A 27,937-nucleotide genomic window follows, 5' to 3' on the forward strand; every position below is an offset into this window, starting at 1 on the left:
TATATTAACTGTTAACTGTAAAGTGCTTAAAGGAAGTTAAGCAACCGCATTCGCAAACGTTTAGTTGTTTTGCACATCAAGTGTGGCTTTCTGCTCTGTCTCCATTGCCTACAGTGGAGGTGAGACCCCTCCTGAACCGCTCGGGCTGTGGTCTGATGTTTGACTCGGACTGAAAAAAAAAAAAAAGAAAGAAAAAAAACTGCGGTACACAAATGTCAGGTTCTCTAATGTGAAAGAAAAACCACTTCTTCATTCTGAGTGTACCGGTAGTAGTGGGTCTCAGTGCTGCTCAGTCTGTCAATCCGCAAGGGGTGTCTATGTGGTTTGAAACGTATGCTTTGTTATCAGTGGAAATATCTGCAACTGTGTTCACACTTTGAGCCGGTTTCACATACAGAAAGCTTTACTTAACTGAGAAGGGTCCCATATTGTTGACTTGGTTTGTTGTTCGCAAAGAAATGAATACAACGGCGTGTTTTTTAAACATTTTTTAATATCATCTGTACAAACTTGTCTTAACACAAGACTGGCAACGAAAGACAACAAATATGACAGCACAACATTGTCTGGATTGATCTGCCTGCTACTATTTTTGTTTTTGTAAAATACATAATAAAAAAAAAACTCATCTACAATATAAACACTGATTCATACCTAGTTCGATTAAATCAAATGTACAGACCGCTGACGTACCATCGTGGCAGTGTATATTATGAGTCAATTTACAGAATCGTAATGAAATGTTATCGAATAGCATCGAGCTTCATCCATTAAAGTCTTAGTGCTCCGGAGCTGGATTCCTCTTATTCACATCTCCTCGTGCTGACAATCAGACTGGCTTCGAGCAGCATTCACCTTGAGGACTTCACAGCTATGAAGAAAGAAGGAAAAAGAATGAGGGGTTTAGAAAAACACAGAATACATTCATCCATTTTCTTTACAGCGCTTAGAATTGTTTTTTCAACATCTGTTAACATCTGTTTTTTACTCACTGGCCGTGTGATTAAATCAATCTACAATTTATTGGTTTGATTTTGAAAAATTATAAAATGACTAACTCCATATTATTAAATAAACAGAATTCAAGTATGATAGAGATCTCAATAGTCACAAGGGGATTTGTCAAATGCTTGGTAGTATTGGATTCAGAACAGCTTTAACGACTATAATATGTGCTTTGATCCCGTGTTAATACTCTATTTGGTATGTTAAATTAGAAAAACAGATTTTTTTGATTTTGAAAATCAACCTCGTCTGCCAATTAAGACATGATATGCTTCTTTCAGGATTAGCCACTCATCTCAACAGTTTCCTGAACAGTTTCTCCGTGTCTATCTCTGACAGACAGTGAGTTGTTAATGGCTTAAGAATGTTAGACAGCTACAGAGTGCATTTAACTTGACTTAAACCAGTGGGTTTAAAAGTTATTTTCAGGTTGGGTTTTATTAGCTGCTCTTCTCTAGCAGCACAAACAAACGAAACGGGAACAAACAATGTATTTTCTTGGAGTGCTAAAGCAATCCTTTTCTCAGGATGTTATGATATACAGACTTAATTTAAAAGTCTAAGTCTATCACATTGCTATAACTTTACACTTAATGCTTATGATTAGATTACTGTTAGATTACTGCAAAACTACTTTTACCACTTCATGGAACATGAAGGAATAACACTTTCAACAGACAAATATTTTAAGTATTTAACACAAATTTTGAAATCAAAAAGCCAAAAAATGACTATAGCCTAATTTAAAAAAAATGGGGAATAATACAAATGTTGTGATTGTGACTGTTAATTTTATTTAGGTCACACCACAAGCAGAAAGACCAAAGTTTATTCCACAAGCCTTTAATTTGCTTAATTGTAACTTAAATTAAGACTATTCTGTTAAGCTCATTTCCTACAGCTTATTTTATAGTTGCTATATAAAATGTAATATTTTATTAATTTGATCTTTTGAATATATTGTGTATAGTGGTTTTGCAATACCGTTATTTCCATGAAGAACAATAAAGCCTCAACATTAAACTTGTTAGAACATTAGAAACAAATAAAAATCGTACGTTCAACAGTTTGTCAAAAAAACCCAAAAAACTTTTCACCATAAATGCATTCCGAAGCCCCCAAAACAACAAGCGTGCATGCATTCAAACACATATCAAACTCATGACAACACATACTGAATGACACAAATTCCACCCTCATGTCAAACGGATGCATAGAGGAAATGAGAGGATGAAGAAACCGAGAGGAAAAACATGAGAAAGAGACAGAAGTTTACAAAACAATTGCACCCATCAGAATGAGAGCCCTCTAACCCCCGAGGACACACTGCCATGCAGCACACAATACAGGCAACAAAAGCACATTTTCACACAGATTAGTAGTCAGTCCACAGGCTCCTCACAGTTGTTAATGAGTCTGTGAAGGGAACAACACAGATGTCCACTCTGGTGACACCGGCTACTTACTGAGCTAAAACCCCTCAGCTCTGAGTCAGACCACAGTAGAGAGGCCTACTGCTATATGAGAGGCCGTGCTCTGGTAAAAACAAAACAGCAAAAAGGTTTGAGTTAAACTGAAGCTTCAGTTAATTTTCTGAGTCTGAAATCCAACTTAAAATATGCCAGCTCATTTAAATTAGTCATTCTCCCACATGTGAATGAGAAGGAGGAAATATAGTCTAAAGACTTTCACAGAACACACTTTTCTCTTCATGACGTACAGGCTCATGTTCTGATTTATATGTTTCCCAACTTGAAAAATCAAACATGTTGATTATTAGTAACAGCTTGGCGTAAAGCTTACTCAGATGGTTAGAGATCTGAATACAAAACGTCTTCATGTGACCAGATATCAGTGCATATTTGTGATGATTTATGATTTATTATTTTTTCATCATAGCCTGGTGGTTTAATAGGGCTCTAAAGTCACATAAGTGTTTCTGGTTTCAGACAAATAACCAACATCAGGGTTGCAGGGTGCGACTATTTGTGGTTCATATGCGCCAAAAAATCTGTCAAGTGCAACTGAGCGCCTGATATTCAGCAGGTCAGATGATAAAAGTATTTTTGTTATTGAAATTTGTTGACGTGTGTGCTGTGATTCATAAGACGAAAAAAAAATGTTTAGTGTCTTAATTCCTGTTAATAATCATTGACATTATTTGTTCAGAAATTAAATAATAATGTGTTACTGGGTGCACCTTAATTATGCGCTGCTGCACCAGCGCAACCAGTGTGCAACCAGTGTACAAGGTTAGTCGGGAGCCCTGAACATGGCGCCAAAACGTTTTTAATTACTATCCATTTTAAATTCTATTGTCTTTGTTTGTGGCAAATGTAAAAATGACATTCTCAAAATAGGAGAACTTCAAAATAATGTGATGACATTTTTTAGCAACTCAGTATTGCTTCTATGGCATAAATATTTATATATACTTTTTTTATCACCTAATTATTAAATGACAAAAAGTTGTGAAAAATGCTCATCCAGAGCCGAAAGTGTCGTCTCGAAATTGCTTCTTTTGTCCGACCAACAGTCCAAAGCCCAAAGACTCTTCATACAGGCATAAATGCTGAGAAAAGCAGATACTCCTTACATCTTAGTAGTTGGAACTAGCAAATGTTTGACATTTTTGCTTGGAAAATGATTGATTGTCATAATCGGTGATCAATTTTCTTTCGATAAACAAATCGACTAATCGCTGCAGCTCTAATCCAACGAGAATAAGTAAGTGCAATGAATAAAAAGACATAAAGTATTTGCATCTAAAGAAAACAAATCATATAATTATGTCCCACATTTTAATGCCCTTTAGTGGTACCAGTGGGCTGAGTATTTTGGGCTGAATTTTTCATACTGGTAGATTAAGGCTGGGCTTAATGAAATCTGCTGGATCAATAGAAAAATATAACTTATTAGTGGGTGATATATTTGGGGAAGAGTAGAAGATACAACGATAAGCACAATTCATTTCATCAAGTAGATTACTATCTTAAATAAAAAGGAAATCATAGCATCAGTAAAAAAAAGAATAGATATGATTAGTGTGAAAAAAAGGGAAGTACTTCATACTTCAACTGTCCCAGATGCTGCTGATGTATGACATATATTCAAGGAAATAGCACTTGTAAAATTACATCAAAACGTTCTGAGGTTAAGTATTCATACCGTCATACAAACATAGACTTGTACTGAAACACAGGACTTGAGCTAGAGCCTCACAATATAAATAGATGGATGAATGAAATACGCTCTCATAAAACATTTTGCTAGCAGTGGTACAACATCAGGTGATCTGGGTATGAGATGACAAGGAAGATAAATCATCAAACACTCACTGCAGTGATGAACTTGGTGCCGGGCGGTTGGAGGTCTTCTTCTTTCTGGAAGATCGAAGGAGACTCGATGGAGGAGGGTGGTGTGGAGGAGCACAGGAAGGAGGGGGGATCGTTGTTGTTCAGGGAGTCCATGACCATGCTGGTGTGTGGTGGTATGGTGACGGTGCTGAGCCCTGTTACACTGTCAGTGGAGGTACACTGGGAGGACGTCTCCGAGCTCTCAGTCACTGTCACACAACATAAAAAGAATATGTTGAAGCTGTTAAACTGGATCAAACAACACAGAACTCCATTAAAGGCTAAAGGAGTTCTGGGGAAGTTCGGTCAGTTTGCAGGCAGTTACTTAGTTCGTCAAGGCTTTGTTTGTGTTTTCCTGAAGCTCCTATGTGAAAGATAAGAAATGTTCAGACTTTGGCAACTCCTAGTGGTCGCAGCAAAGATCACAATGTGGCAGAAAGTAAACCCTCATCTATCCCTGTGAAAAACAGTTTATATTTGTCATGTTTATTTTCAAGCATTTCTCCATTTTATAAGTGTTTATCTTTATTTATCTTACTTTTATTGCTTTGTAAAGCACAGACGAATAATTATGCAAACAAGTATTTTGTATTCTATTTTTGTAAATAATTAAGATCAGTTTGAAGAGATCTGTTTTCATCCTTAAATTAAAGGATCTTCTCTGTTGAAAACTGTCAAAAAAGCCGAATTTAATCTGCTATAACTCAATATCAAACTCAAATCGACTCAAAACACGAAAGTTTCAAGTAGGCTAAATGTCTTTAGAGGCATTGTGTGTTTTGAAAACTGCTGATAGATTACATTCTTTTATAGATTTTAAACTGTTTAAACTGTTCATCAGATTTAGCATCCATAAACATTACGTTTTTGTGTTTTTTGCAACACCGATTACAGTAGATTCAAAGTAAATCAGGTCTTTGCGTAACACTGAACGATCAGAAAATACTTTGAGTAATAAAAAGTGGAGAGCAACATTAGAAGAGAGCACAAATGAGCAGCTGATAATGTGCCAAGTCACTGTTAAACTACAGTGTTTATGCTGGAGACTCTATTTGTATTTCTTATTTTGCCAAGAACTTTTCTGTATCTGATGTTCACCATTTGTCTAATTACCAAAATAAACACCTGTCATCACTGTCAAACAACCACCACTGCTGACGTGACTCAGGCAGGAATGTGCATGGACGAGATCAGATCATTATTCAAGTTATGTTCAGTCTCGTTCACCAACTTCCTCTCTTCCTCTCTGACTCTCTCCCGGGAGTTAAAGCAACAAGCGACATTTTAATACAGAAATGCTATGTTTTATCTTCAACTGAAAACAACGGGCAGAAACAGACAGCCACTCACTCATGGAGGGCTGGCTCCCCGTGTCCTGCTCCAGCTCGTCCTCCTCTATGCAGTCGTAGGGCCACTGCGCGAAGGAGGGAACGCTGGTCATCGGGTACGGATGTGTGTGTGGGTGAGAGGGTGAGGAGTAGAGATGAAGATTGAGCGAGCCCAGCAGGGAGGAGGACGACTGGCTGCTGGAGGAGGAGGTGCTGCTGTTGGAGATGGTGGAGTGGGGTCTCTTGAACGAAGTGGCGTGTTCAAAGGAAGGCACCGCGATGGATGCTCTGGTCCTAGACTCTGTTGTCAGGGCAGACAAACAAACACATCATTAACATTCCTGCGGTTGTTATTGATGATAATTAGGGCATGAATGTTTTTTATACGGCATCACTGGTACGCCATGACAGAGTTTCATGTAAAATAGCTGTACAGTGGTTGCAAAATTAAAAAAAAGGATCTAGGTTAAATGAAAGGTTCATTTCAATGAATTCCTATAACCAAACAAATCTCCTGCAACAAGAAACACAATGAACAGGAAAAGTCATGCCTATGAGTGCATTCTTAAATCCTTATATAACAATATGAAAAAAACAACAAAGAACAATAATAAGCAACTCATCCTTGTGTCAGCCACTCTTTGTAATATGTGACAAACAACCTGAGGAGAACATGCAAGCATCCCACAGTGGTACTTGTTTTTGCTAGCGACTAAGCCAACAATCCATCTAAAGCTCTCCCTTTATACTTTTAAAATGGTAATAATTATTTGTAATTTTCAACCAAATGTGTAGAAGTCTAGAAGAGGAACAAAGAACAGCTGGATATTTACATTTTCACGTGATAACCACTAAAAGTCATTGCGCCTCAATATCAAGTTCTAAGAAATCAAAACATTCCAACTTCCAACTGAATAAAGTACAATGGAACACCACATCTGTAGACTCTGGGCAGATATCCTGACTTCATAAGGGAGTCTAATGTCACAAAACAATGGCAGCACCCATTGGGAGGGGTAGGATGTATTTGTAGACGACAGTTCATGTAAGACTTTCGATTGTAATGTGATACTTGTGATAAGTCCTTGTTAGGTCAATTTGAATATTGAATATTGAAATTGAATATCTATATCTTTCAAGGTACTGTATAGAAGTTAGAAATTCCAGTATCGTGACAACACTAGTACCAGGAGCGCCCTCTAGTGAGCAAGATCGATTGAATGCGACGACCAAACCTGTTCTCCCTTAAAACACCTGTGATCAAGAACCAAGTTTTTGTGTTCTTATCAAAGTGAATGTTGAATGTTAAGAGTCTGCACGAATACAAGCTGAATAATGAAGATACAAAAACCAGAGAGAGGAAGAGAGTCAGAGGAAGACAGAAAAAAAATAACAAAACACAAACGTAAAATGTGAAGGAACAGCTCACCTGACCCCTTCATGATATAGTCGATGGCTCTGTCACTGATAGCTGCATCGCTCGGCTTGATGTCCATGAAAGGCTTGCTTCCGATCCCCATGGAAACCATCTCCTGCATGCGCAACGCTGAAATTTAGAAATGTAAAACTTTTACGACAAAACCTAAGCCTTACGTAGGATAAAGAGTCTGAGAGTCACACTGATACCTAGATCAAAATTACAATGAAAATCACCTCTGTTTCTGAGCGCCTGCCTCCACAGGATCTTCCCTATGATGGCCGTCCACACAGCCTTGACCTCTGCGGAGCTGGCCTGGAGTATAAAGGTGTCTTGCGTCTTCCTCCGGCGGAACCAAATCTCAAAACGGAGCCCGCTGTCGCCAACATTTTCAGTCATGCCGATCTCTGCTGTCTAAAGCAGAAAAAAAAACAGAAAATCAAATCTACTGTCTGTGTATAGCAGAAACTTACCCCACAAGAAAACCCTCCCCAAACAATATATTCTTACTTTGAAGGACTGTTTATAGATGTAAATGTCGTATCCTCCCTCGATCTTTTTGGTCTTGCTGAAGAGGATGAGGTCTTCAAACAAGAAGACGTGGCGGAGGTATTTCCTGCGTCCACACCAGACGATGAACTCATCCTGGCAGCGGAGTTGACCCTGTTCTTTTAGGTTCACCTGGAGAGGAAACACGGCCGGTCATATGCGTCAGAGAGAACAATACAGTTTCTAGTGGGATTCTGACCTCACTCTGCTGGAAACACAACAAGATGACCTCGAATTCAAAAATAGATTTAATGACCTGTCTCCCCAGATTGCCTTATAGTAACTTTAGGTAGTGTTTTTGCTCTCATGCAGACATCAAAATATTCATCATAGCGTTGCATCGCTCTGTGCCCATTATTACTGCTTACATCACAGCCCCGAATAGCATCCATAGCCAGCAGGTCGTTGCCATGACGAAGCTGAAATTTGACCATCTCCTCTGCGGTGCGGAGGTCACTCAGCTCCTGCTCCCGGGAAGGACTACACTCCTTGATCAGGTCTTTGAGCAACAGTGCGTATTTACTCATCCTCTGGATGGGCTTCAGCAGGTAGGACGCCAGGTCCATCTTGTCCCCGAGCTCCAACTGCTTATTCTGGAGACAGACAGTGAGGATTGTTGGTGTGGTTCAAGGTTCAAAGGGTAAATTTGTTATGCAGCGAAATGGAAATTCAGACACAGAACAAGTGCCAGGGTACGGCAAGGAATGCAGTCAGGGGGCAAATTGCCATTAAGCATATGAAAAGCACTTGGGATGAATGAGTCTCTGAGTCTCCAAACAGGTGCCCTGGCACGGCGGCCTGAGGGCAACAGCTCTAACTCCCTCTGGAGTGGATGATCCTGGCAGCCTAATGTAGCAAAGCTCCAAAAGAACTGCCTGTTACGACCAAAAGCTTGTCCTGAGATCTTACCAGTAATTCTAACAAGCCTTCCAACTCAGTCTGTTCTTATTGGACACATCTAGGTTTCCAAACAGCCCATTGGAACATAACGATATGCCTAAATAAAGATACCATGTCAATGCATTGTATTGTGAAATGTATCTTATCACACTTACTGCTGCTGTTGTGATTAGATGTTGTTGTTGTCTCGTCATGTGCTGAATGCTATTTTGACCCTGTCTTGGCTCAGTCACATTTATAAAAGAGATCTTCATCTCAATGTCACCTCCTAGTTAAACAAACTTCTCATTAGTTAGTAAAAATTGATTATTTCCATTCTTTGCTCAACCTGAAATAAATCTATGTGCAATATTTTATAGTGTATTTTAATGATTGTTGTCTAACTTTTTATAGAAATTCATACTGTGTACTTTTCTGTATTTTCTTGTTGTGCTTCTACTTTTCTAAATTCCTTTATTTTGCTTTTCTTCTTATAAGATGACTGAGAGAGACACACAAAAATTCCTGTGTGTAACCGTGCTGCCCTGTTCTGTAAAATCTAATCTGAATCGTCCATCAGTACTGGCCATGTCAAGTTATTGGTTAGGGCTCTAATGCGGATACTTTTCGTGATACATTCAGTTTACATCCAAAACATCAAACATTTGCTTTTTGAATTGATTTTTGTCTTGAGAGTGTTTCGCGTCTTGTTTTCGTGTTGACCCCGGGACTTGTCGGTGTGTGATGGATGTACCCAGAGCTTCCAGACGCACCTTAAAGAATTCGTTCCCATGGCTGCTGAGCAGAGCGTCCGACTGGGGCTTATTCTTGCTGTACAGGGCATACATTCCAAACTGATCCTCCTGCACACAAGATTAACAAGTTACAACACTGACTACAGTTAGAAGTATGCACACGTTTCAGTATGCTTTACCTAACACTGTGAATGGCACCGTGACACTTGATGGGACACATGAAGATGTTTTGAAAAACACGAGCAACTACAGGTCAACACATCATTACAGTCACTGTTGTTTTTGAAGCTGTCAGAGAGTCACCTCTGGGCTCATTGACCGACCGCCTGGACTCACGTGTCTGAGAAAACAGCTACTGATGGACAGCGGGGAGTGGGCGCATGCCTCCAGATCCTTCAGGAAGTACTGGCTGTGGAAGTCCCAGAGCTTCTCCACATTCCCGAAAATGATGCTGCGTTTCCCTCGCAGGTCCTGCGGCAGATCCAGGCGCTCCATCTCGGGGAAATAGTGTTCGATGATGTAGCTGAGAGAGCGGACGTACTCCCTCTCTGTGGAAATCATCTCGTCCATGATGTGCTGCACTTTACTGGGGAAAAAGAAGACACAAAGAGGTGTAAGACTGAGTACTTTTTACAGTGCATTGATATATTTATTGATATAATACCAACCAATAACAACTTCAGCAAGGTTTTCTCTTTATTTTTGATACATTTTACATAATTTATCAAGCACATTTAGCAAAAACGCTGGATTTTCTCAGCATTATTTAATTGTTTGTATACTGTATACTTCATGAATTATATCTGTCCATTGTTCTATTGTGTAGGAGTCAGGAAGGGTTTGGGGTTGTAAAGTAAATCCCCTGTTAAAGTTTCATATCAGCTCTTCTCCCCCTCACCTGCTCTGTTTCTTTCCATCTCCGTCACTGCGTCTGTTGTGGACCCTGGAGGGTGTAGACATGCTGCGGCTGCGTCCCAACGCCGGGCTCGTCACGTCAGGTCTCTGCAGCTTCTTCTCTGCCGACACGTTGTTTGCCACCTCCAAACCCTTGATGTACACGCCCGTGTAACCATGGATGTGGCTGACATCCGAGTGACTGCTGTCTCTTGGGGTCAGCTCATAGCTCATGGTCTTCTTCATGATCTTCTTCATCGGCTGCTTGCGGAGGCGGGCGGTCCCGGAGTAGACGGGCTCTGAGTGGCAGGAGATGGTCGAGTCGACGGTGCAGTCGCTGTCCGTGTCGTCAAACATGGACGGGCTCTGCCTCAGTTTGCTGTCACAGTCGGCGGGGAAAATGAAGTGCGAGGAGGAGGAGATTGAACTGGTGGGGCTCTTGGAGAAAGGCCCAGCAGAGTGAGGCTTGTTGTCCTCTAAAGTTAAGGGAGTGATCGCCCCAGGTAAAAGCACACACTCATTAGGTTCATGCTGTTCTGTAGAGGCAGTCTGGCTCTCTACAGCTGGCGTATCCTCAGCTGTGGAGTCTGGTGCTGCTGTCGTGGCTCGAGCCAAAGTCTCTTCTAACTGCCGTTTGGTCTCCTGACACTTGTGCCACACCGTGTTCCACTGCTGCAGCTGCTGAGGACTCTCCAGAGACAGCACCATGTTGTTGAGGGTGCTGAAGTTGTCCATGGAGAACTTGGATGCCTCGGTGTAGTAATCCTGTAGGATCTGCACCACAGATGACGAAAGTATGTCGCCTGGGCTGTCCAGACTCAGGTGATGGAAGTAATCCTGGCAGTGCTCCATCCACTGGTTTACCTACACGTTAGAAAGAGTTATTAATCTACTTTAAATAAAGATAAGAGACACAGTATTGGTAAAAAAGGCCTCAGAGTCCTGTAGAAATATTGTTCATGTAACGACAGCTAATAGAGAGCACTCCTGTGAAATCTAACAGAACCTTTGAAACAGTATTGACATTAGTTTTTGATACTTACTGAGTCATAGAATTCATACAGGTTGGTGAGGACGTCCAGCTGGGCCTTCCTCCTCTCCACTCTGCCTAAGATGGAGCCCAGATGTTGCTTAAAGTCGAGGAGAACCGAATCTGGAAGGGACTCCGGAGACTCTTTCACCAGCTGCAGGCCGTGCCTCTGCTGGTGCTGTCAGGATTAGGACAAAACTGATCAATTTAACACTGACTGTCTTCTGTGATCCATGAGTAATGTGTTGAAAAAAATTCTATTCTCTATTTACCACCGACTCCTCCAGAAACTGCTCAACACTCTCTCTCATCTCCTTAATTTTAGCTGCAGACAGAGTTAGGGATTCCAGAGGTGTGAGCTGCTTCTCTCCCTCACCACTGAACCAGAGTTTGATCTGGAAGGAGAGGGCGTTTGTTTATTGATTATCTCCATTGAATATCAGAAAACAGCAGCACAGATGTTAATGTCAGGAGGGAAATAGTTCAAGCTCACCTGTTGCGTTTGCTCCTCAAACTTGTGCACCTCCAGCAGGCTCTCCAGCTGTTTCTGAGACTTGTTGGAGAGGATCACAAGCTTGTGGACTTCTTCATCTACCTGGTTGTACAGTGCATTCAACATGTCGACAGCATCTCTAGAAGAAACAAAGAAAACAAATCCACACTTGATGAAGAGTTCATTTTATTATCCTTATATTGACCTGTGTCATGTCCATCCAGCCTACAGTACCTGTAGTTTTCATTCTCACAGGCCTCTTCTTTCCTGATGCGGGCGAGGACAGTGCCTCCCTCTAGACGTAGTCTGTTCAGACGGGTGTCATCTAATACAGACTTCATGAGGTGCTTCTGCTTCTCCATCACCTCAGACACCTCCTGAAGTAAACACGCACAATGACAAATAAAAACTATTGACTTAACAGTCGATGGAGATACACATGAACGTTTTCGACCTCAACAGGCCCAAAGATCATGACACTTAGCCATAAAAACAAACTGCTGAACTGTTTATTCCAGTGAGGAGGAAAGAGGCCAGCAGAGAGTTATTGTGTGTCAGGGGAGACACATAAATCAGAGGGCCAGACTGCCTGCAGGGGGCTGGTTCTGACCTCAGAGGTCTTCAGGTTGCCGTTGTTGCTCATTGTGCTGATGGACTCCTGAAGGGAGGATATGGCCGCACTGCAACTGCTGGCAAAGGGTTCAATTTTCTGTGAGAGAGATAGAAAAAGATAGAGAGAGTTTATTGCTGCTAGCAGTGTCAAATGATCTAAAATTACTGAAGCCTGTTGCCATTCTTCTCCAAATCTGTAGTGGAGAAATGTGAACAAATGAGTATTAGAATTTTCAATGTATTCTCATTTATTCTGACACACACCCTTTTCAGGCACTATACATGTAGTCCTGTTACCAAAAAATATTATTTTCCAAAAAGTATCTCAAGCTCTTAAGAATGTTTACAAATGCAGGGTGTCTACAGTTATCAGACATTTCAATTCAACAGATTTTCAAACCTTTTATAGATGTTTTTTTAATCAAATTTAAGACTTTAAGACTAATTTTTAAAGCACTGCAGGTAAGGCATACATCTTATATGTATTTGATCACCTGCAGAGGCAGGTTTCATGTAAAAATGTGGTTATTAGAGTTAGAATTAGTTTGGTTATGTACATTTTAACAACAGATAAGTGCAAGTATTCAAAACATAGACAGTATTAGGTTCAGGGGTAAGTGTAAAGGTTTGTAACATTAGAAGTTTGGACTTAGACGCTGAAGAACTTGATCCATTTTGACAAAATCAAAAAAAAAAGATGGATTAGATCAAATGTTTGCAAGAGCTTGTGAATCAACTTCTAATGATAAAATGTATTAAAATGTCAACAACTCATTACATTATCCTTATTGTTTCCAACAAACCCAGAGAAATCCTAATTTTATTCAAGTTAACTGTCTGTTTTGTTTGGTCATCATAAATTCTAGGGAAATACCAGATGATGTCAGAGAGCGAGGAAGGAAGCTGGCAAACATAACTTAGCGTAACAAAACACTTCAGTACATTACCTCATCCATCAAAATTTCTGCCTGACTCAGGTCAGATCCGATGATCCTACTGTCTTTCACAACATCACCAAACTCTGCCTGTTGTTTTTACTGAGCGACCCAAACAGCAGAAATGGCATAAGGGCCTGTAGCAACCCTAATATGTTTACGTGCTGGCTACAGTCCAGCCACCTCTGTCACACCCACCTGCCTGAAGTGGATCCAGTGGTTGTGGTCGTAGTGGAAGGTGCCTTCCAAGTCACGTGTGAGCTGGGTTTGGTCGATGTGTTTCAGCAGGGCTTTCAGAGATGACAGCGTCTCGGTCTGTGGCAAGAAGAAACAAAACTTACACAATGAGGTCTCAGTTTGAGCGTGTCTGCTGTCACGCTTCAAAGCAACAATAACATTAACTTAAACAACAATCTGTGTCATCACGGCCTAGATATACTTTCTCAAAACTACCATCAATTTATTTGAAATCACTCTAATCCATCTAATAATAACCATATTTGTTTACCTGTACACTGATGTCTCTCTCAGGTTTGGCTGCTGCCTCCTTGTCAACCAGGAAGAGAACCGTGTAAAGTGCATTTGGTACTAATGCCTGAGAATAACATGCAAGAGCAATTTTCATAGTCACTTAAAATGGAGAAAATAAGTGCTATTACATGAAGATTATTCAAATGAACAACTAAACAATGTAAAGTGTGTATTTAAGGTGACTTCTGATGCATGTGTTGTGGTTTACAGAATCACCGTCCTTACATCAGTGAGAAACTCATCATCATAACATGATGATATGTCTCTTGAAAGCCGGCTGCTGGCAGCATGTGGTTAAATACAGACAAGTAAGCACAGGCTCCTCCACAAGAGCCCCGAGGGCAGCCTTTTTCACAAAAATGTCTTGGAACCTGCAGTCACTACCAATTCAAAGGTGCGCCTCTTTAAAAAAAAAAAAACTGTGTCAGAGACCGAGAGGTCAAACAATAAGAAATGTGTAAGGAATGCAGTAGCGTAATAACTCTGAGAGAGAGACGTAGCGTTACAGCTCGGAGGACAACAGAGACTCAGAGCGGCTCTTTGGGCGTGTGTTTGGAGGGTAATTACATATTTTCCACTGCGGACTCACCTGCAATTCAGACAGAGATGACAACAGAGCTGGAACAGGCGGCTGCCTCCTGCTGTCTATTACAACAGAGAGGCCTTGATCACACCTTTCTTTCCTAGAAATAAAACGTATTACAGTTAGTGCACTTTGTGATACCAGTGATTGCATGATATTTTATACAAGCTTAGCTTTTGCTAATCTTTGATAAACGAGGAAAACATGAATAAAGAACTATATACATATAAGGATTATTTGGAGATGGTCCAATAACAAGTCCAACAATTCAATATAGTTTTGAAAGACAAGGATGTAAAACATTTATTTTGTGAGACCTTTGTGAATTTATGCGCTTTACAGTGTGAAAGCCTCTGGTTCTTCTCTTTTAACTGTTCTACAAAGCAGAAAAAAACACATATAGTGCTTTCAGCTGTTACACTCCAAGCTCTTGGAGCCTCCTGGAGGAATCCAGTCAATTTATCATGTGTAGTTTTTCATCATTTTATCTTCTTATTCCTTTTATCATTTTTGATTATTCTTCTGTAAATAATTTGGCTTACAATATTTATTGGTGTCTTATTCAATTAACTTTATTTTGCATATCTATTAGTCTCCAGATTCATTTTTGTTATTCTAACACCCTATGGCTTTGCCAATCACTTGTAATGCACTTTGATTAGCATTTGATTAGTTTTAAAAGTGCTATTACGAATAAAGTTTGGCTGATTGGTTAAAGTCATATATAATCCATGTGTAAGCTCTAAATGACAACTTCAAGGTTTAAATGAGCGATATAAAGTCTGCATGAGGCAGCAGGCGTGTTCACTTCAGGTGCGAGGGACAGGTGTGTAAGTTACTGGAGTTACTCTAATGGAAAAAAAAATAAAACAAACCCTGAGAATGTGAGACTTACCGCAGCGTGGAATAGTAGTAACCCAATAAACAGGTGAGGTCATTGACCGTGCAGCTCTCACCGGCCCACACCTGAGCTCTCGTGCACACCTGCAGCACTGCCCTCCCACTGCGATCTCGGTTTCCTGGAAGAGAAAAGACGAGCAGGGGGGTCAACACTCACCACCACTCACATGTCTACTATCGCTTTCTCAGTCAGGAAAGTTTGAGCTTTAGGCAGTTCAGTGTCGTGACCTACAAGTTAGTCTCTATGTGGGATACGAAACTACTTGAAAAAACAGCCTGATATAGATCAAGCACAGTTCAGTATTATCCAGAAATAGATAATATCAGAAAAACTCACAAACTCATGATTATTTGAGGTTAAGGCCTGTTTCTTCTTCACAGCAGGGGAGAAGGCATGTTGGAATATGTGGTGTCATGACTTAAAGGATTTTTAACAAAGTGATTTGACTTTTCCAGCTAATAATCAGGGAAAATGTGTAATTTATATTTATATTTTTTAACTGAGTGAAATATGATGAACATATAGCACAAGACTATTAACTACTGGGCGTAAGATACCTGCAAGACAAGCTGCTGGGTATGAATGAAAGCATGTAATATCAGCCGAACCCTTCCTCCCCTACCTGGCAAGATGACCGCCCCAGATGTGAGCAGCTCCTGGTTGACCTCTGGCAGCAGCCTGGGGAGGGCTGCGCTGCTCCCATAGGAGGAGCTCGACACTGAAGCCAGCCTGATGGCCGACCCGTTGGCAGCTTTAGAACTGTGTGACTCTTCTCCACTGTGCCTGTGCTGCCTGCTCTCACTGCTGAGGCTGTCATCACGCTGTCCTGTGGAAATAATTATAAATAGTGAGCGCAAATCCGGCAGATTGTCTAAGTGGCACTTACTGAGCAACAATTGGACAAAAATACAGGACAAAGAATAGAAATTAGAAGCTTCCTTTCACCTCAGTACTGTCTGACCTAATCGATAACACCTCATGGATGTGTTTATTAGTGGTGTGAGTTCACGCTGACTCATCACAGAGACCAGGTGTTTAGTCAGTCTGACTCACAGGTAACCGAGGCGTTATTAGACTCTCGTATCTTCACCTCCTCCACTTCAGGCTTACATACCTCCAGGCTCTGTTTATAGGAATGCTGCGCTGACATTCCCAAGTGGTACCAAAGTTTATAGACTTGATCCTGCTCCTGAGGCAGCGAAGCAGCGTGCAAACCTTCCCAGAGTGCATATCTCTGTGTAACTAACTGGATTCCTCACTGTGCTTTGGTTAAGGGAGAATGTCAACAACTTGGGGGCAAGATGTATATTTTATACTGTATAAACAGTAAACAGCAGAGCGCCAATAACAAGTTGATCTATGCAATATAGCCAGACAAAGCAAAACATCAAAACATGTCACATTGGAGCTTGGAAATTGATTATCAATTAGATTATTGTAAAAACAGGAAAAGACAGGTCCATTTATTTGATTTATAGTAACTTGAAATTGCCAAGTCTTTTCAGCTTCCTGTTTGCCTGTTTGAAGGGGTTGAGTCTGATTTTTTTAAGGACCTGATGTCCTTACAGCGATCTTCCAACCGGGCTGTTAACATTCGTAACAGATGCTCATCTTTTAGAAAGCAACATTTGCCTTCTTGGAAGATGTTTCAGTACAAATTTTGGCAATATGTAATTTAAATGTGTACATAATAATATAATAATAATAATACATTCTATGGCCGAGTATTTCTGGTGCAGAAGAGCATCAGGAGCAGAGTCGAATCTACTAGTCAACTACACGTCTCGAATTCATCAGGCCAGAGAATAGAAGCGAGGTCTCTGTCCACACGCCACTAAGTTGTGGCGTTTTTGTTGGGCTTCCTTTGTTTTAGCAAGACAAACCCTTGCAGCACACTCTTTCTCATCTATTTTCTACGGCACAGACACCACAAATTTGACCGACTCATTCATTTAAACTACTTTGTAGTATTTATTCTATTACCAACTATACTCTCACGTCTCTTATCCCTGTCACAATCCAAGAGCCGGGCTGTGACAAATTTCTGTGAGAACATTTAATTTACAATATAATAAGACTGTCTAAACCCATGTTAGTGGTTCTGTTGGGCTATAATCAAAACACTGAGATGCTTTGAGCTACATGGTAATGCCACTGTGCAAACAGAAGGGAGTGTCACACAAAACGTAACACAAAGTCAAACTGAGGCTGATGGGAATGTCAATAGTTTTGTAATAAGGATTCATCTTCAGTGGAACCTGAATGTCTGTTCATGTCAATTTATCGAGTAGTTAAGTGATGGACTGACTGACACTGACACTGAAGTCCAAGTGCCTCCACTCAAAAACCAGGTCCTTTCAAAACACAAGGCATCCAAGCAGGCTTGGAAATCAACATAAAACCCTGATAGGCCATCATTTAACCGGCTCCACTGATAGATCTGTGATCATGGTCACCTGTTGTGTGTTGTCTTTTCAAACAGTTTGAGGCCTCTTGTGTTGTCCTGCTCTGTTGTGTGACAGTAAACCCTCCCAGCTCAGCCTCTATTGTCTTCAAACAGTTGGTGCATTTCCTGTGCGACTGTGTGGCCAGGCTTGTGTTTGCTGCATGTTTCCTAAATTGCTTTGTTTTCAGAGGAAGTGACAAATGTAGAGTAAAGCCTCCTGAGTATTGTCCTGTGTGAACGTCTGCTTTTTGTGTAGTCCGCAGGACTCGTTTTTAAGCCATCAGTGAGGTTAAATCTGTGCTGGTTGGCGGAGCTTTTGAGCTATTGATCGCATAATTCACAATAGATGGGTTTTGATTTTGTTTTGTCTCATATCATGAGTAATTCAACCCTTCCAGAGTGTATTTCTTTAACAGTGGTGTGAGTCACTGCAGGTTAGATCTTGTGTTTCTGGACTGAATGGACTCTCCAAAGACACAAGGCATAGTTTGACAGGTTTTTTCCGTGGATCCCCAGTGGCTGATTGATTCACAAAGGAAACTTTTGTAAATGAGGCAACCCATCTGGGATCAGTGCAGCCCCCAGCCCCAACAACACTGTAGGGTCATGTCATTGTGGGATGCTGGGGACCCTGTGGTTGGTTTACAGGGTTTACAGGATCCTTTGTTGCCTTTGAAATGTCGTTGTGGGAAACCTGCTTTGCAGCAGCTGAAATACAATCCCCTCTGAGGTAATCTCAGGAACGCAGCAGTGTTGTGATTTAACTACTGTATTTTTGCTGAGTGTGGTGCCTTCAACACATTTGAATGAACATATATATGATCACTTTTATGGAATAAAAAAAAATCAGCCCTAAAAGCTGAAGCTACGGCCTGGCATTGTCCAGGGTCAGGATTCAGAGCTCTAAATACACAGTTTTCAGTTCACATTTCAATTCACGGAAGAATCTGTATTTTCTAAAAACAGCATGATTCCCTGGGTGGTACTCTCACATCGCAGCTTTCCTGAGTTGCCCTGTATGAACCAACACACACACAAACAGACTGGCAGTGGTAAAGAAAATACAGGGATGTGACTAAAGTTCTGTTTCCAGGGTAGGGCCGTACCTGTGCCCTGACTGTGCCAAAGAATACACAGGGGCTTTGAAAAGCAATTTGTCACCGCTGACAGCATTAATGCTTCACAGTTATGAGCTGAATCAACTGACGCCACCTGTTGAACTGTTGTAACCAGTCCTGCTGCAGGGGATGATTACACACCCTGGTGAGGTACCACCATTATCAAGCTATTAAGAGTGAAACCTGCTTTTCACACCCTTAGGTTGTGTTTTTTGATACGTGAGAAATGACAAGCCATAGACATTACATGACATGACTTGACTTGACCCAATAAACTGAAGATGTTTAAAGTTTTGCAAATTAATAGTTTCGTTTTCACAAACCCAGAAACAATCTCCAAAAACAGTGGGGCACTGCTCAAACAGGTGAAAGCTGTGCATTTACTGAGGACTATTTTCAGCAGTGGATTAATACACATTTAATCTATCCCTTATGATCAAATCATTGTCAGTTTTGGTGTTTTCAGGGGATTTTTAACTAAAGCCTGACTGATATATCTGTTGCCTATCATCATGTTTGTTGTTGGATATGTGCCGAAATCTAAAAGATGCTTGGGGCAATTTAAAAAAAAAAAAGGAAATTCTCAGTGAAGTTCAATGTTAAACTGTAAAATACCCTGCTTCCGTAACATACATATTTTTTTTTGCTAATCACATTTGAGGGATCACTGCAAAACCACGTTGTATTAATAATGAGTAGTGATACTGCAGTAAACCCTTAAAGATGTATTTCATACTGTATTAAATAACATACTTATCATAATAGTGTTATTATGATGAATTCAGTGATATTATATTAAAAAAATATATTGTTATATTATTTAACAAGGTGAGGGGAGGCTGACTATCTGTTTTATGATCTACATGTTTAGGGGTTCAACTCAAAATGATGTTTCATATACTATAAACTGGTCATATGTTTTGTACGTAGAATCTTATTTGAAAAGTAGCTAGTAACTATAGCTGTGAATGTATGTAATGTAAAAGTATCTCAAAAATGTACAGTGCTTGAGTAATTGTATCTAGGTACTTTCTCCTGTTTGTAGAGCTAACAGACACAGTATCTTCTATGATACACAGCAACTTAAATGTGAATTGTGTAAATTGTGACAGGATTGAACATCAGTGCAGCGTCACATACCCGACTCCTCTTTGCTGCTTCTCCTCTCCGAACCAGGCAAAGCGGCCTCGATATCCAACTTCCCAAAACGAAGGGCGTAGCCGTTTATCAGTTTTTTGGGGGAGATGCTGACTGAGCCTCCAGAGGAGGATCGTTCCCGGTGGCCTTTGACCTGGCCGGCCTTGTTAGTCCTCTCCAGTGACTTTGAACGTCTCTCTGCCCGTCTCTCTGCACTCCTCAACCCTCGCTGTAAGTAAAGTAAAGGTGTACTGGGCCTGGAGTCATCACCACTGAGCCAGCCTCGGCTTCCCAACCTCCGAGATAAGAGTTCTCTGGAGGAGGAGGAGCGGGTGTCGGGGCTGCTGCCTGGTGTTACTGTTCTCTCTCGTAGGCCAGTACTGTGCTCTGGGCTCTCCTCCAGGATGGATTCAGAGCTGGACCCAAGGCTCATGGGGTTCTGCAGGGCCTCCATGTAAGATTTCCTGAAAAGTCTCCTGCTCTCGAAGGCTACAGAGTCCCTTGGGTGGCGGCGTCGAAGGCCTGGGTTACTGAGGTCTGTACTAAAGGAGAGCATCTTGGACACTGGCCCTCGCTCTCTCCCACTACTATCATCAGTTGCCTTTCCAATCCCACACTCTTCGGTCGATCTTTCAATTTTCATGATGGGTGTAGAAGTGTCCAGTGCACTGACACCGTGCGTCTCACTGTTGGCGTCCATGTGATTTCTGTTTGGGGAGGTGGGCTCCGAGAAGATTGAGTCAGCTCCCTGAGAGTGCAGGGACTCTCTTGAACTACGGTGGCTGTCCAGAGTCCCTGTGGATCCGCTGGTGCTGCAGGTGCTGAGATGGCCGCGGAAGCCACCTCTGCTGCAGCGTGCTTGCATGATTGCGTCCGAAGTGCTGCTGACAAATAGTGGGTTGACCACGTTCTTCCACGGCGTCCTGAACACAGCCGTTCCAGTGGTAAGCAGGCAGTTCTGTAGCGGGTGCAGGTTTCGGTCACGTGTTACATTCTGCAAGAACTCAGCCGTGAAGACGCTGCCATACATGCTCTCTGCAATGGGGATTTCTGTGATGGCCTGCCCACTGGCCGACAAACATTTTATCACGAGCTTGGCAGTCTTGCGGCCTAAAGGAACAATCTGCAGGTAGAAGTCTCCTTGCTTTAGTCGCACTTTGTGCAGAGGAGCAAGCTGCAGGACAACTTTGTCGTGGATGCAGAGAGGCCACCCCTCGTGACAGAAGAGCAGTCCTCTGAACCTCACCTGAGAGAAAACACAAAAGTCAGTCAAAACCCACTCCCTTGAAAGATTATAATCATCTGTGCCACGGCTCAGCTGTGGTACGACTTGCATCATTTCGACTGACATCTGCAAAGCTGTGTTCAAACACATGTTTAGCGTTATTGGAGAGGCGAGATGTTTTCATCGAACGTGCAGGATGAATCACTGTCAGTGATCGCTCGACTACAGGGGAGAACCTGTCTGATCAGGCCTGGTTTCATAGCAACCACAACACAAATCTTCACTGAGACAGAATGAAACAAACAGACCCTCGGAGCAAAGACACAGTGCTGAAGGGTTGGCTTTTTTTCTTTCTTTTTTTTTATCTCTTATGAATGTCAAGGCAGAGACTGAGGAGGATGTGATCTGAAGCCTCTCATATTGCCTGTGATACAAAGACTCTCCTGCACGGCAGACTGTTCTCAAGGGCTGAGCTTAGGTGAAACTATTGCTCTATGGCTATCGTCACAGTGTAATCACCGCAGGGATGAATACAGAAGACTAAAGTATCAGTGCTTTGGTCTTAGAGCCCGAACACACGGCAATCAAAGCTTGTGAGAGAGAATATTGAATTTCTCTTTGGACCCAAGAGTCCATGGCAGCCTCTCAAACAGACCACAGTTTCCCTCTGTTTCCCTATTCATCGAGGGATGGCTGCTTTTCAGCTTGTTTTTGGAACAATAATCAACTGTGTCTCCATCTGATGCTCCCCCTTCCCACTCAGCAAAGATATTCACACTCAGCAGTGCGGTTCTCACATTCTTCTGTCACAAACATTTTTGTCTGGCTTATCTTTCAAGATGTTTGTACAGAAACATGTTTTCTTGTTGTGTCCTCACTGCACCTTTCATTTTCCCACAGACTGAAGGCCAAAAATGAGAACTGAGTCCTGCAGTCCTACATCCAACAGTCCTGCAGGAAATCACTAGTACCAGGTAAGTTTCAAACTCAAGGTGAATTCTGAAATAAATGATAGAAGGCATAATTTCTCACATCCATCAACAACTCACACAGGTTTCTTGTTGGATGATCTGCAGGATTCTCTTGGCAGGTAGCAAGAAGTCAATGAGGCAGCGGAGGCCGTCTCCTCTGTACTGTCGTTCCACCACACTGAAGAGTTGCCACAGGACGGTGGCAGCCGTGGCAGTGAAGGGTCGGTACAGGGCCGACAAGGTGCTCTGGATACAGTTGTCCAAAGACTCAGCGTCCTGTGGGGAAAAGAAGAACTGGATTAGGTTGGATAGCTTGTGTTAAATATGGTACATAGAACATTTGATACAGAGCCTTCTGATTGATAGTAAGATTCATCATTTAGGAGCCATGAATGACTTAACAAAATTTCATGTTAAAAGGTTCTTGAGATATCAGCGTTGGACTGAACAACTGACAACGGACATTTATCAAACATAACAAACTATCAAACAAACAAACAATTTTCACCATACAACAACATACCCACTTATTGCACATGCATTTCAATTAGATAAACAAAAGGTTGCCTATGCACATTAGAACCGAGCATGATCCCACTTAGTCAGACAGTCAGGAAGCTTGAACATGACAGGAAATGTCAGCCATGATGGTTTTTCCATCGCAGCGAGGGGAAACACCTGGTGAGAGTGACGTCACTGTGAGCGGACACAAACAGCATAACTGGAAAGTCCACACTGGACCGGCCAGGGTGGTGCAATGTTACCCTCTAATAACAACCATGTCGTCGCTGACTTATCATCTGACCAGTACGTGACCTGGACCACTGACACCTGCCCCCACCAGAAGTGATGACACATCCCACGCTGTTGGTTGCAATTTATCCGGGAAGGAGACAACACATTTGGGATTACAGCGGCAGTCCTGGATGAGGTTGACCTGGTTTTGTAGTTATGTTCAGACGATGACCTTCCTCTCCACAGTCAGAGCCAAGGCCAAACATCCCTCAGCTATCTGTCCTTCCAGAGTGGAACACAACAGTGGAATAGAGACATCTGCCTCCAACGATAACCACACAGATAGAAGGCAATGCCAGGGAAAGTCCCACACTAGGACAACTGTGTAGCATGTTTAAGAACGTGAGGGGGTTGAGGGTGCAGCTCCTCCAACTTCCACTTGAATGTCCGGGCTGCATTTACATGACAATAAAAGTGTGCAAAAAAAAATCCAAAGATGGCCTGTGCTCTGGTGAGCCTGTCAGACAGCCCATGTTTCACCCTTTGTAGGATCTGTCCTGTTGATCTAAGCAGCTCAGCACCATCAATTAGAGGAGAGTGAGTACAGTTCAGTGCATTGGTACACATGCCACGACTCTTCTACAAGGCGCTCATTGTGCACTCCGCCTCTCTAAGTGGTATGTGCTGTACAGTGTTGGTGCCCTGAAACAAAAACGCCCACCTCCATTAGCAGGCAGCCTGCTTTTAGCAAGACAAAAAATGTCTCTGGGCATTAGTCACTGTTGCACCCGTAGGGGAGAAGAATAACATGGTGTTTTATTGGAGGAAAGCTAACAATGGGAGGAAAGCCCTCGCTGCAGAGTTAGGACAGAGCAGCAAGTTTCTCTTCAGGTTCCCAAGGCAGAAAAAAAAAAACAGCGGTACTGACAGGGACAGTGTTTTGAAGAACAATTGCTCTACATAGCAGAGACGTGAGCTCAATGATAAATGCCAGTCAACCTGTTGCGCAGGAGTGTTAATCCAGTGCGACAATATGAACACAAAAACCGAACAATGGCTGCGAAACACGATGTTTACATTCAGACTAGTGGCAAATAGATCTTGTCTATAATATCCTCCGTAAGACACAACACGTATGGCTTTCCACTGTCAGGAAGCATGCAAAGCTTTGTGTCACCTGGCGAGTGGGAGACATATCTGCGTTTCTCAGCAGAGTGCCTAAGCTTAGCCACCAGGGCTGAGCTTCCCATCCGCTTTGAGCCACAGAGGAATGCAGTGTGTATGGTGGTGTATGTCTAGTCTCAGACCCCTCAGCCGGGACAGGAGCAAGCAGATCGGGAAGTCCCGCCCTCTCTGATGCCAGGTCTTTGTAAGCAGCCGCCTGTGCGATGGAGGACTGAGGTGGTAATTAATGGCTTCGAGATCCAGGTGGGACACTTTAGTCTGTACTGTTGGTGAACCAGCTGTTCAGATGTTGCAACGATGAGGGTTTCTGTGTCTCAATGAAACAAGTTTTCTCTTTAACGTTGAAGTACCGCTGAGTTTAAAGTGAGACCAAATATTGCGATATAAATGAAAGTTTGTAGTCCTCTTAAAAGCTGCCTCAAGTAAATCATGTGAAACATTAAATAGACCACGGGAAAATGTTTCATAAGCTGTTTACTCTAAATGTACAGCACATTTCAAAGCATGTGTCAAAGTGAATGAAGACGATAATCAAACTAACAGAGTTCATCACAGGAAAAGAAAGAGTGAGAGACCTACAGAGACACAGAGAGAGTGAGCGAGAGGTGGTCACTGACACATTTAGTGGGTCAGGGACACAAAAGGCGCTGCCTACCAGGCCTCCAGTGGAGCATGAAGCCACCAGGGGAGTGTAACAGGAGAGCCCTGGAGCCCCCATACAGGCTGCTCACTAACCAACCCACTAACAGCCTCAAAGGCAGCGAGCTGACAAAGGCCACAGGTTGCTCAGACCTGCACCGCTGCCAGGTGCCAGGACGCCAACAAAAGAGCCTGGTGAGACCTCACCATTGAGCACGCAGTTTGATTCAACTTTTGATCTGCACCAATAGAAATCCTATCTGATGAGAGGAGGAGGAGAGGGGCTGGGAAATGAAGTCAGACAAAGGACGCCAAAATTTGTACTGATAACTCACACTGAACTAAACAGTAACCTTAACCCGTATCTAGCATCAAGTTAAGTAATGTTAATCATGTTAGACAAAGATCACTGTTGAGTCAAAATACAGCTCTTGAATCTGTGCAGTTTGAAGATCAGACACAAACTTACAAATGTCAGTATCAAACTCCCACTGCACTGTACTTGAACACACCACACACACACCACAGACGCATCGCACACAAAGAAAGTCACATTCTTCGGTGCGCTGCAGCGTGGTATTAGAATGTCATTGTAGAAAAGTCACTTTGGTGAATGTTATAATGTTATCTCTGCAGATAAACTTTAACCCTGAGAGGCCCGCACTGATTGTGTGACAAACACAGCTGGGCCCGTGAGGTGACAGCGAGATCAACAATAATGGAAGTCTGGAGGTGATAAAACTGGCCACCCACCGGCCTACTGCAAAAGTCATATCTTACATTTTTTTTTAAATCAACATTTACATTCCTATAGCCTGACGGTCACTTAACAACTGAGAGAAACATATCTGCTAATCAGCAGGCTATAGGATACTTTGGTAAGGTGTAAGGCACAGAAACAAAACAAAAGATGCAAGCTAAATAAGTCAAAATGGAACTGTACAGATTCCCACGCTGCTTATCAGAAAGACTTGATATATTAAATCAGCCTGCAACTAATGACTTTGTCCTTCAGGATGTAAACAACAGTGACAGGATACTGTTCCTGAGCAGCCCTGACGGACCTCGCTGACCCCTATACATGTTGTACTGTATACGACACACGTAGTCCCATTTTTGATTGGGCCTTTGCATAAAGGAAAACAAGAAGACAAAAAGTGAATGGAGGTCCTTCAACCAATCGGAGTGGTGATGAGCAGTGACAGAGGAGACAAAGGAGACTGTTAACAAAGTCTGCTGATACCTCTGCAGGGTAAATATAGCATGGGCACATACCAAAACAAGAGCGAGGATGATAAAGAAAACTGACTTATCAGGATACAACATTGTGTATTTCACTGACCCAAGAAATGATAAGTAGCTTCCTTCTTTTCTTTTTGTTTTGCGGATAAAAACACACCATTTCTGCTGACAGCACAGAGCTGAAATATGTGAATGCAGAGTATCAACTACTGGATTCAATTCCTGATTAAACTGTGTAGTTTTTATAAGTTCTGGTCTCCAAATCCAGTGTTTAATTCCCTGTCAAGACATTTATTTGTCTTTCATCACCATAAACCACACTAAGTATGGTGAGGATTACCATGGTTAGTTTTAACTGTTGTTCAACAGATGGAGAACATGTTGAGACATCAATGAAGAATTACAACCCCGGTGCCCTTCGAAGTGAGCAGAACCACAAACAGGCAAATATCTGAGAGCAAAGGACTTGATTCCGCTGAGAATGCAAACATGTACCCCTTTACTGTGAAAAAATATGTTCTCTCATTTAAAAATAAGAGAAAATAAAAGTATGAAATACTTGAAACTGAGTAAAAATATAACAAAACAATAATATAATGCCAGATCAGCACAAACGCTCTCCTTTCTTCTCCCCCTTGCTTTATGCACCTATAAAAAGCTACCTGCCTTGTTTTGGCTACAGAGCTAGAAGTCAAAATATCATCCGTCTGCGAGCTGGGACAAAAACATCCATCCCTTGAATGCACACAATAACACACACACACACACACACACACACACACACACACACACACACACACACACACACACACACACACACACACTAACACAGACACCGACGCTTCCCGAGAAGAAAAATAAGTTTTACACTCAATAAAGCAGAAAAAGGTAAGTCAAAACACACAGAGATAAATAGCAACAAAAAAGTCACTGTAGAACTGTACATTTCGAGCTCGTACCTTAATACTCAGATAGTTGTCACAACTCCGGGACTTTGCTCTGGAGTGCATTTTGCCCAGTGACAGCATTTAGGCACGGGACGAAATCACGAACGTCAATAAATAAATCAGTGTCATCAACGCCGAGGGCTACAATCCAGCGTACAGTCCTCTCCGTAAGTCATTGCTGTGGTATCAACAGGTCCCGTGCCTTCACTCTCTGTCTCTGTGCACTGTGGCAGCTGGAGCAGACTAAACTCGTGTCCAAGCGTGAGAGAGGCAGTGCGCTGGCTTCCCCGTCACTCACCCTCCCTCCAGCAAAACCTCCCCCGCCCTGCTGCTGCAGCTCTGCTACTGAAGCCTCTTCCAGCTGGATAAATGCACACGGCTGCAACTTCAGGCTCATCATTCAGAAGAAAAGAGAAAAAGAAAAAAAAAAACACTACCTGACCTGCACAGCCACCCCCCGTCGCCCCACACCCCCGACGCTCCACCCAGCAGGGGTCGGACTCTGACTAACTCCTCGCTGCCCCCCATGACCCCTTGCACCCCTACCTCTACCGGCAGCTCCCCCTCCACCCCTCCTGCCACAATGGTCCCTCTTTGTCCTGACAATACAAATGGACTAGGGTTTCAGCTTATTCTGCTGCTTTTCAAAAGGAAAAAGAAAGGAAGACATCAGCATAGGATTGGTGGCTCAGGTCACTCACCACAATGACGTTCCCCTTGAATATTGTCAGGGGGGAAACCCAATCCTTTAACTGTCCCTTACACACCGCTGACATATGTGGGACATCCTCCTGTTGCATAAGACAGAAGTGACATCTTCAAAACAGAGCTTTTCGGAACAAGCTGTCTCTGAGTTAAAGATAAGCTCATATCATTAGTTAACACACCTCAGTGATGGTTTCTGACAGGCATCACAAGAAAAAAAAACTCAAAACACAGAAGAGGTGAGGATGTTTTTACCACTGGAATGCGGCAAAGTGACAGTTTGTTAGCTCCTTCCCATCTCCGCCTAAACACAGGAAAT

The 27,937-nt window shown here is 42.3% G+C and overlaps 1 protein-coding gene across 4 annotated transcripts; it reads right to left on the reverse strand.

The window, feature by feature from the left end:
- Positions 1-473: 473 nt before the first annotated feature.
- plekhg4b (pleckstrin homology domain containing, family G (with RhoGef domain) member 4B) lies at positions 474-27,700 on the reverse strand. Of its 4 annotated transcripts, XM_030394546.1 has the most exons (24): positions 27,615-27,700; positions 22,244-22,441; positions 19,973-21,215; positions 15,891-16,094; positions 15,263-15,386; positions 14,374-14,467; positions 13,762-13,848; positions 13,452-13,568; positions 12,317-12,415; positions 11,941-12,083; positions 11,707-11,845; positions 11,486-11,608; positions 11,227-11,391; positions 10,188-11,047; positions 9,626-9,875; positions 9,308-9,397; positions 8,024-8,248; positions 7,617-7,787; positions 7,343-7,520; positions 7,119-7,235; positions 5,712-5,990; positions 4,344-4,570; positions 2,472-2,541; positions 474-871 (listed from the first exon to the last, which is right to left on the reverse strand). In XM_030394546.1, exons 1-23 carry the CDS (start codon positions 27,687-27,689, stop codon positions 2,497-2,499), a joined length of 5,253 nt encoding a protein of 1,750 aa, XP_030250406.1. In that variant the 5' UTR covers positions 27,690-27,700; the 3' UTR covers positions 474-871; positions 2,472-2,496. The 4 variants fall into 4 exon arrangements, with proteins under 4 accessions (XP_030250406.1, XP_030250409.1, XP_030250407.1 ...); XM_030394549.1 differs by lacking the exon at positions 2,472-2,541; XM_030394547.1 differs by lacking the exons at positions 474-871; positions 27,615-27,700 and adding an exon at positions 26,926-27,172 and having other exon boundaries at positions 2,497-2,541.
- Positions 27,701-27,937: the final 237 nt, after the last annotated feature.

This window comes from Sparus aurata, chromosome 17 (assembly GCF_900880675.1).
Source record: "Sparus aurata chromosome 17, fSpaAur1.1, whole genome shotgun sequence".
NCBI classification, from domain to species: Eukaryota; Metazoa; Chordata; class Actinopteri; order Spariformes; family Sparidae; genus Sparus; species Sparus aurata.

Excerpts from the sequence above, each read along its gene's own strand:
- plekhg4b (XM_030394546.1), bottom strand. The coding sequence starts at position 27,689 with ATGTCAGCGGTGTGTAAGGGACAGTTAAAGGATTGGGTTTCCCCCCTG. Across the intron at positions 15,387-15,890 it reads TGGGGCGGTCATCTTGCCAG|GAAACCGAGATCGCAGTGGG; the intron begins GTAGGGGAGGAA and ends TTTCTCTTCCAG. Across the intron at positions 4,571-5,711 it reads GGGGAGCCAGCCCTCCATGA|TGACTGAGAGCTCGGAGACG; the intron begins GTGAGTGGCTGT and ends GTTGTGTGACAG.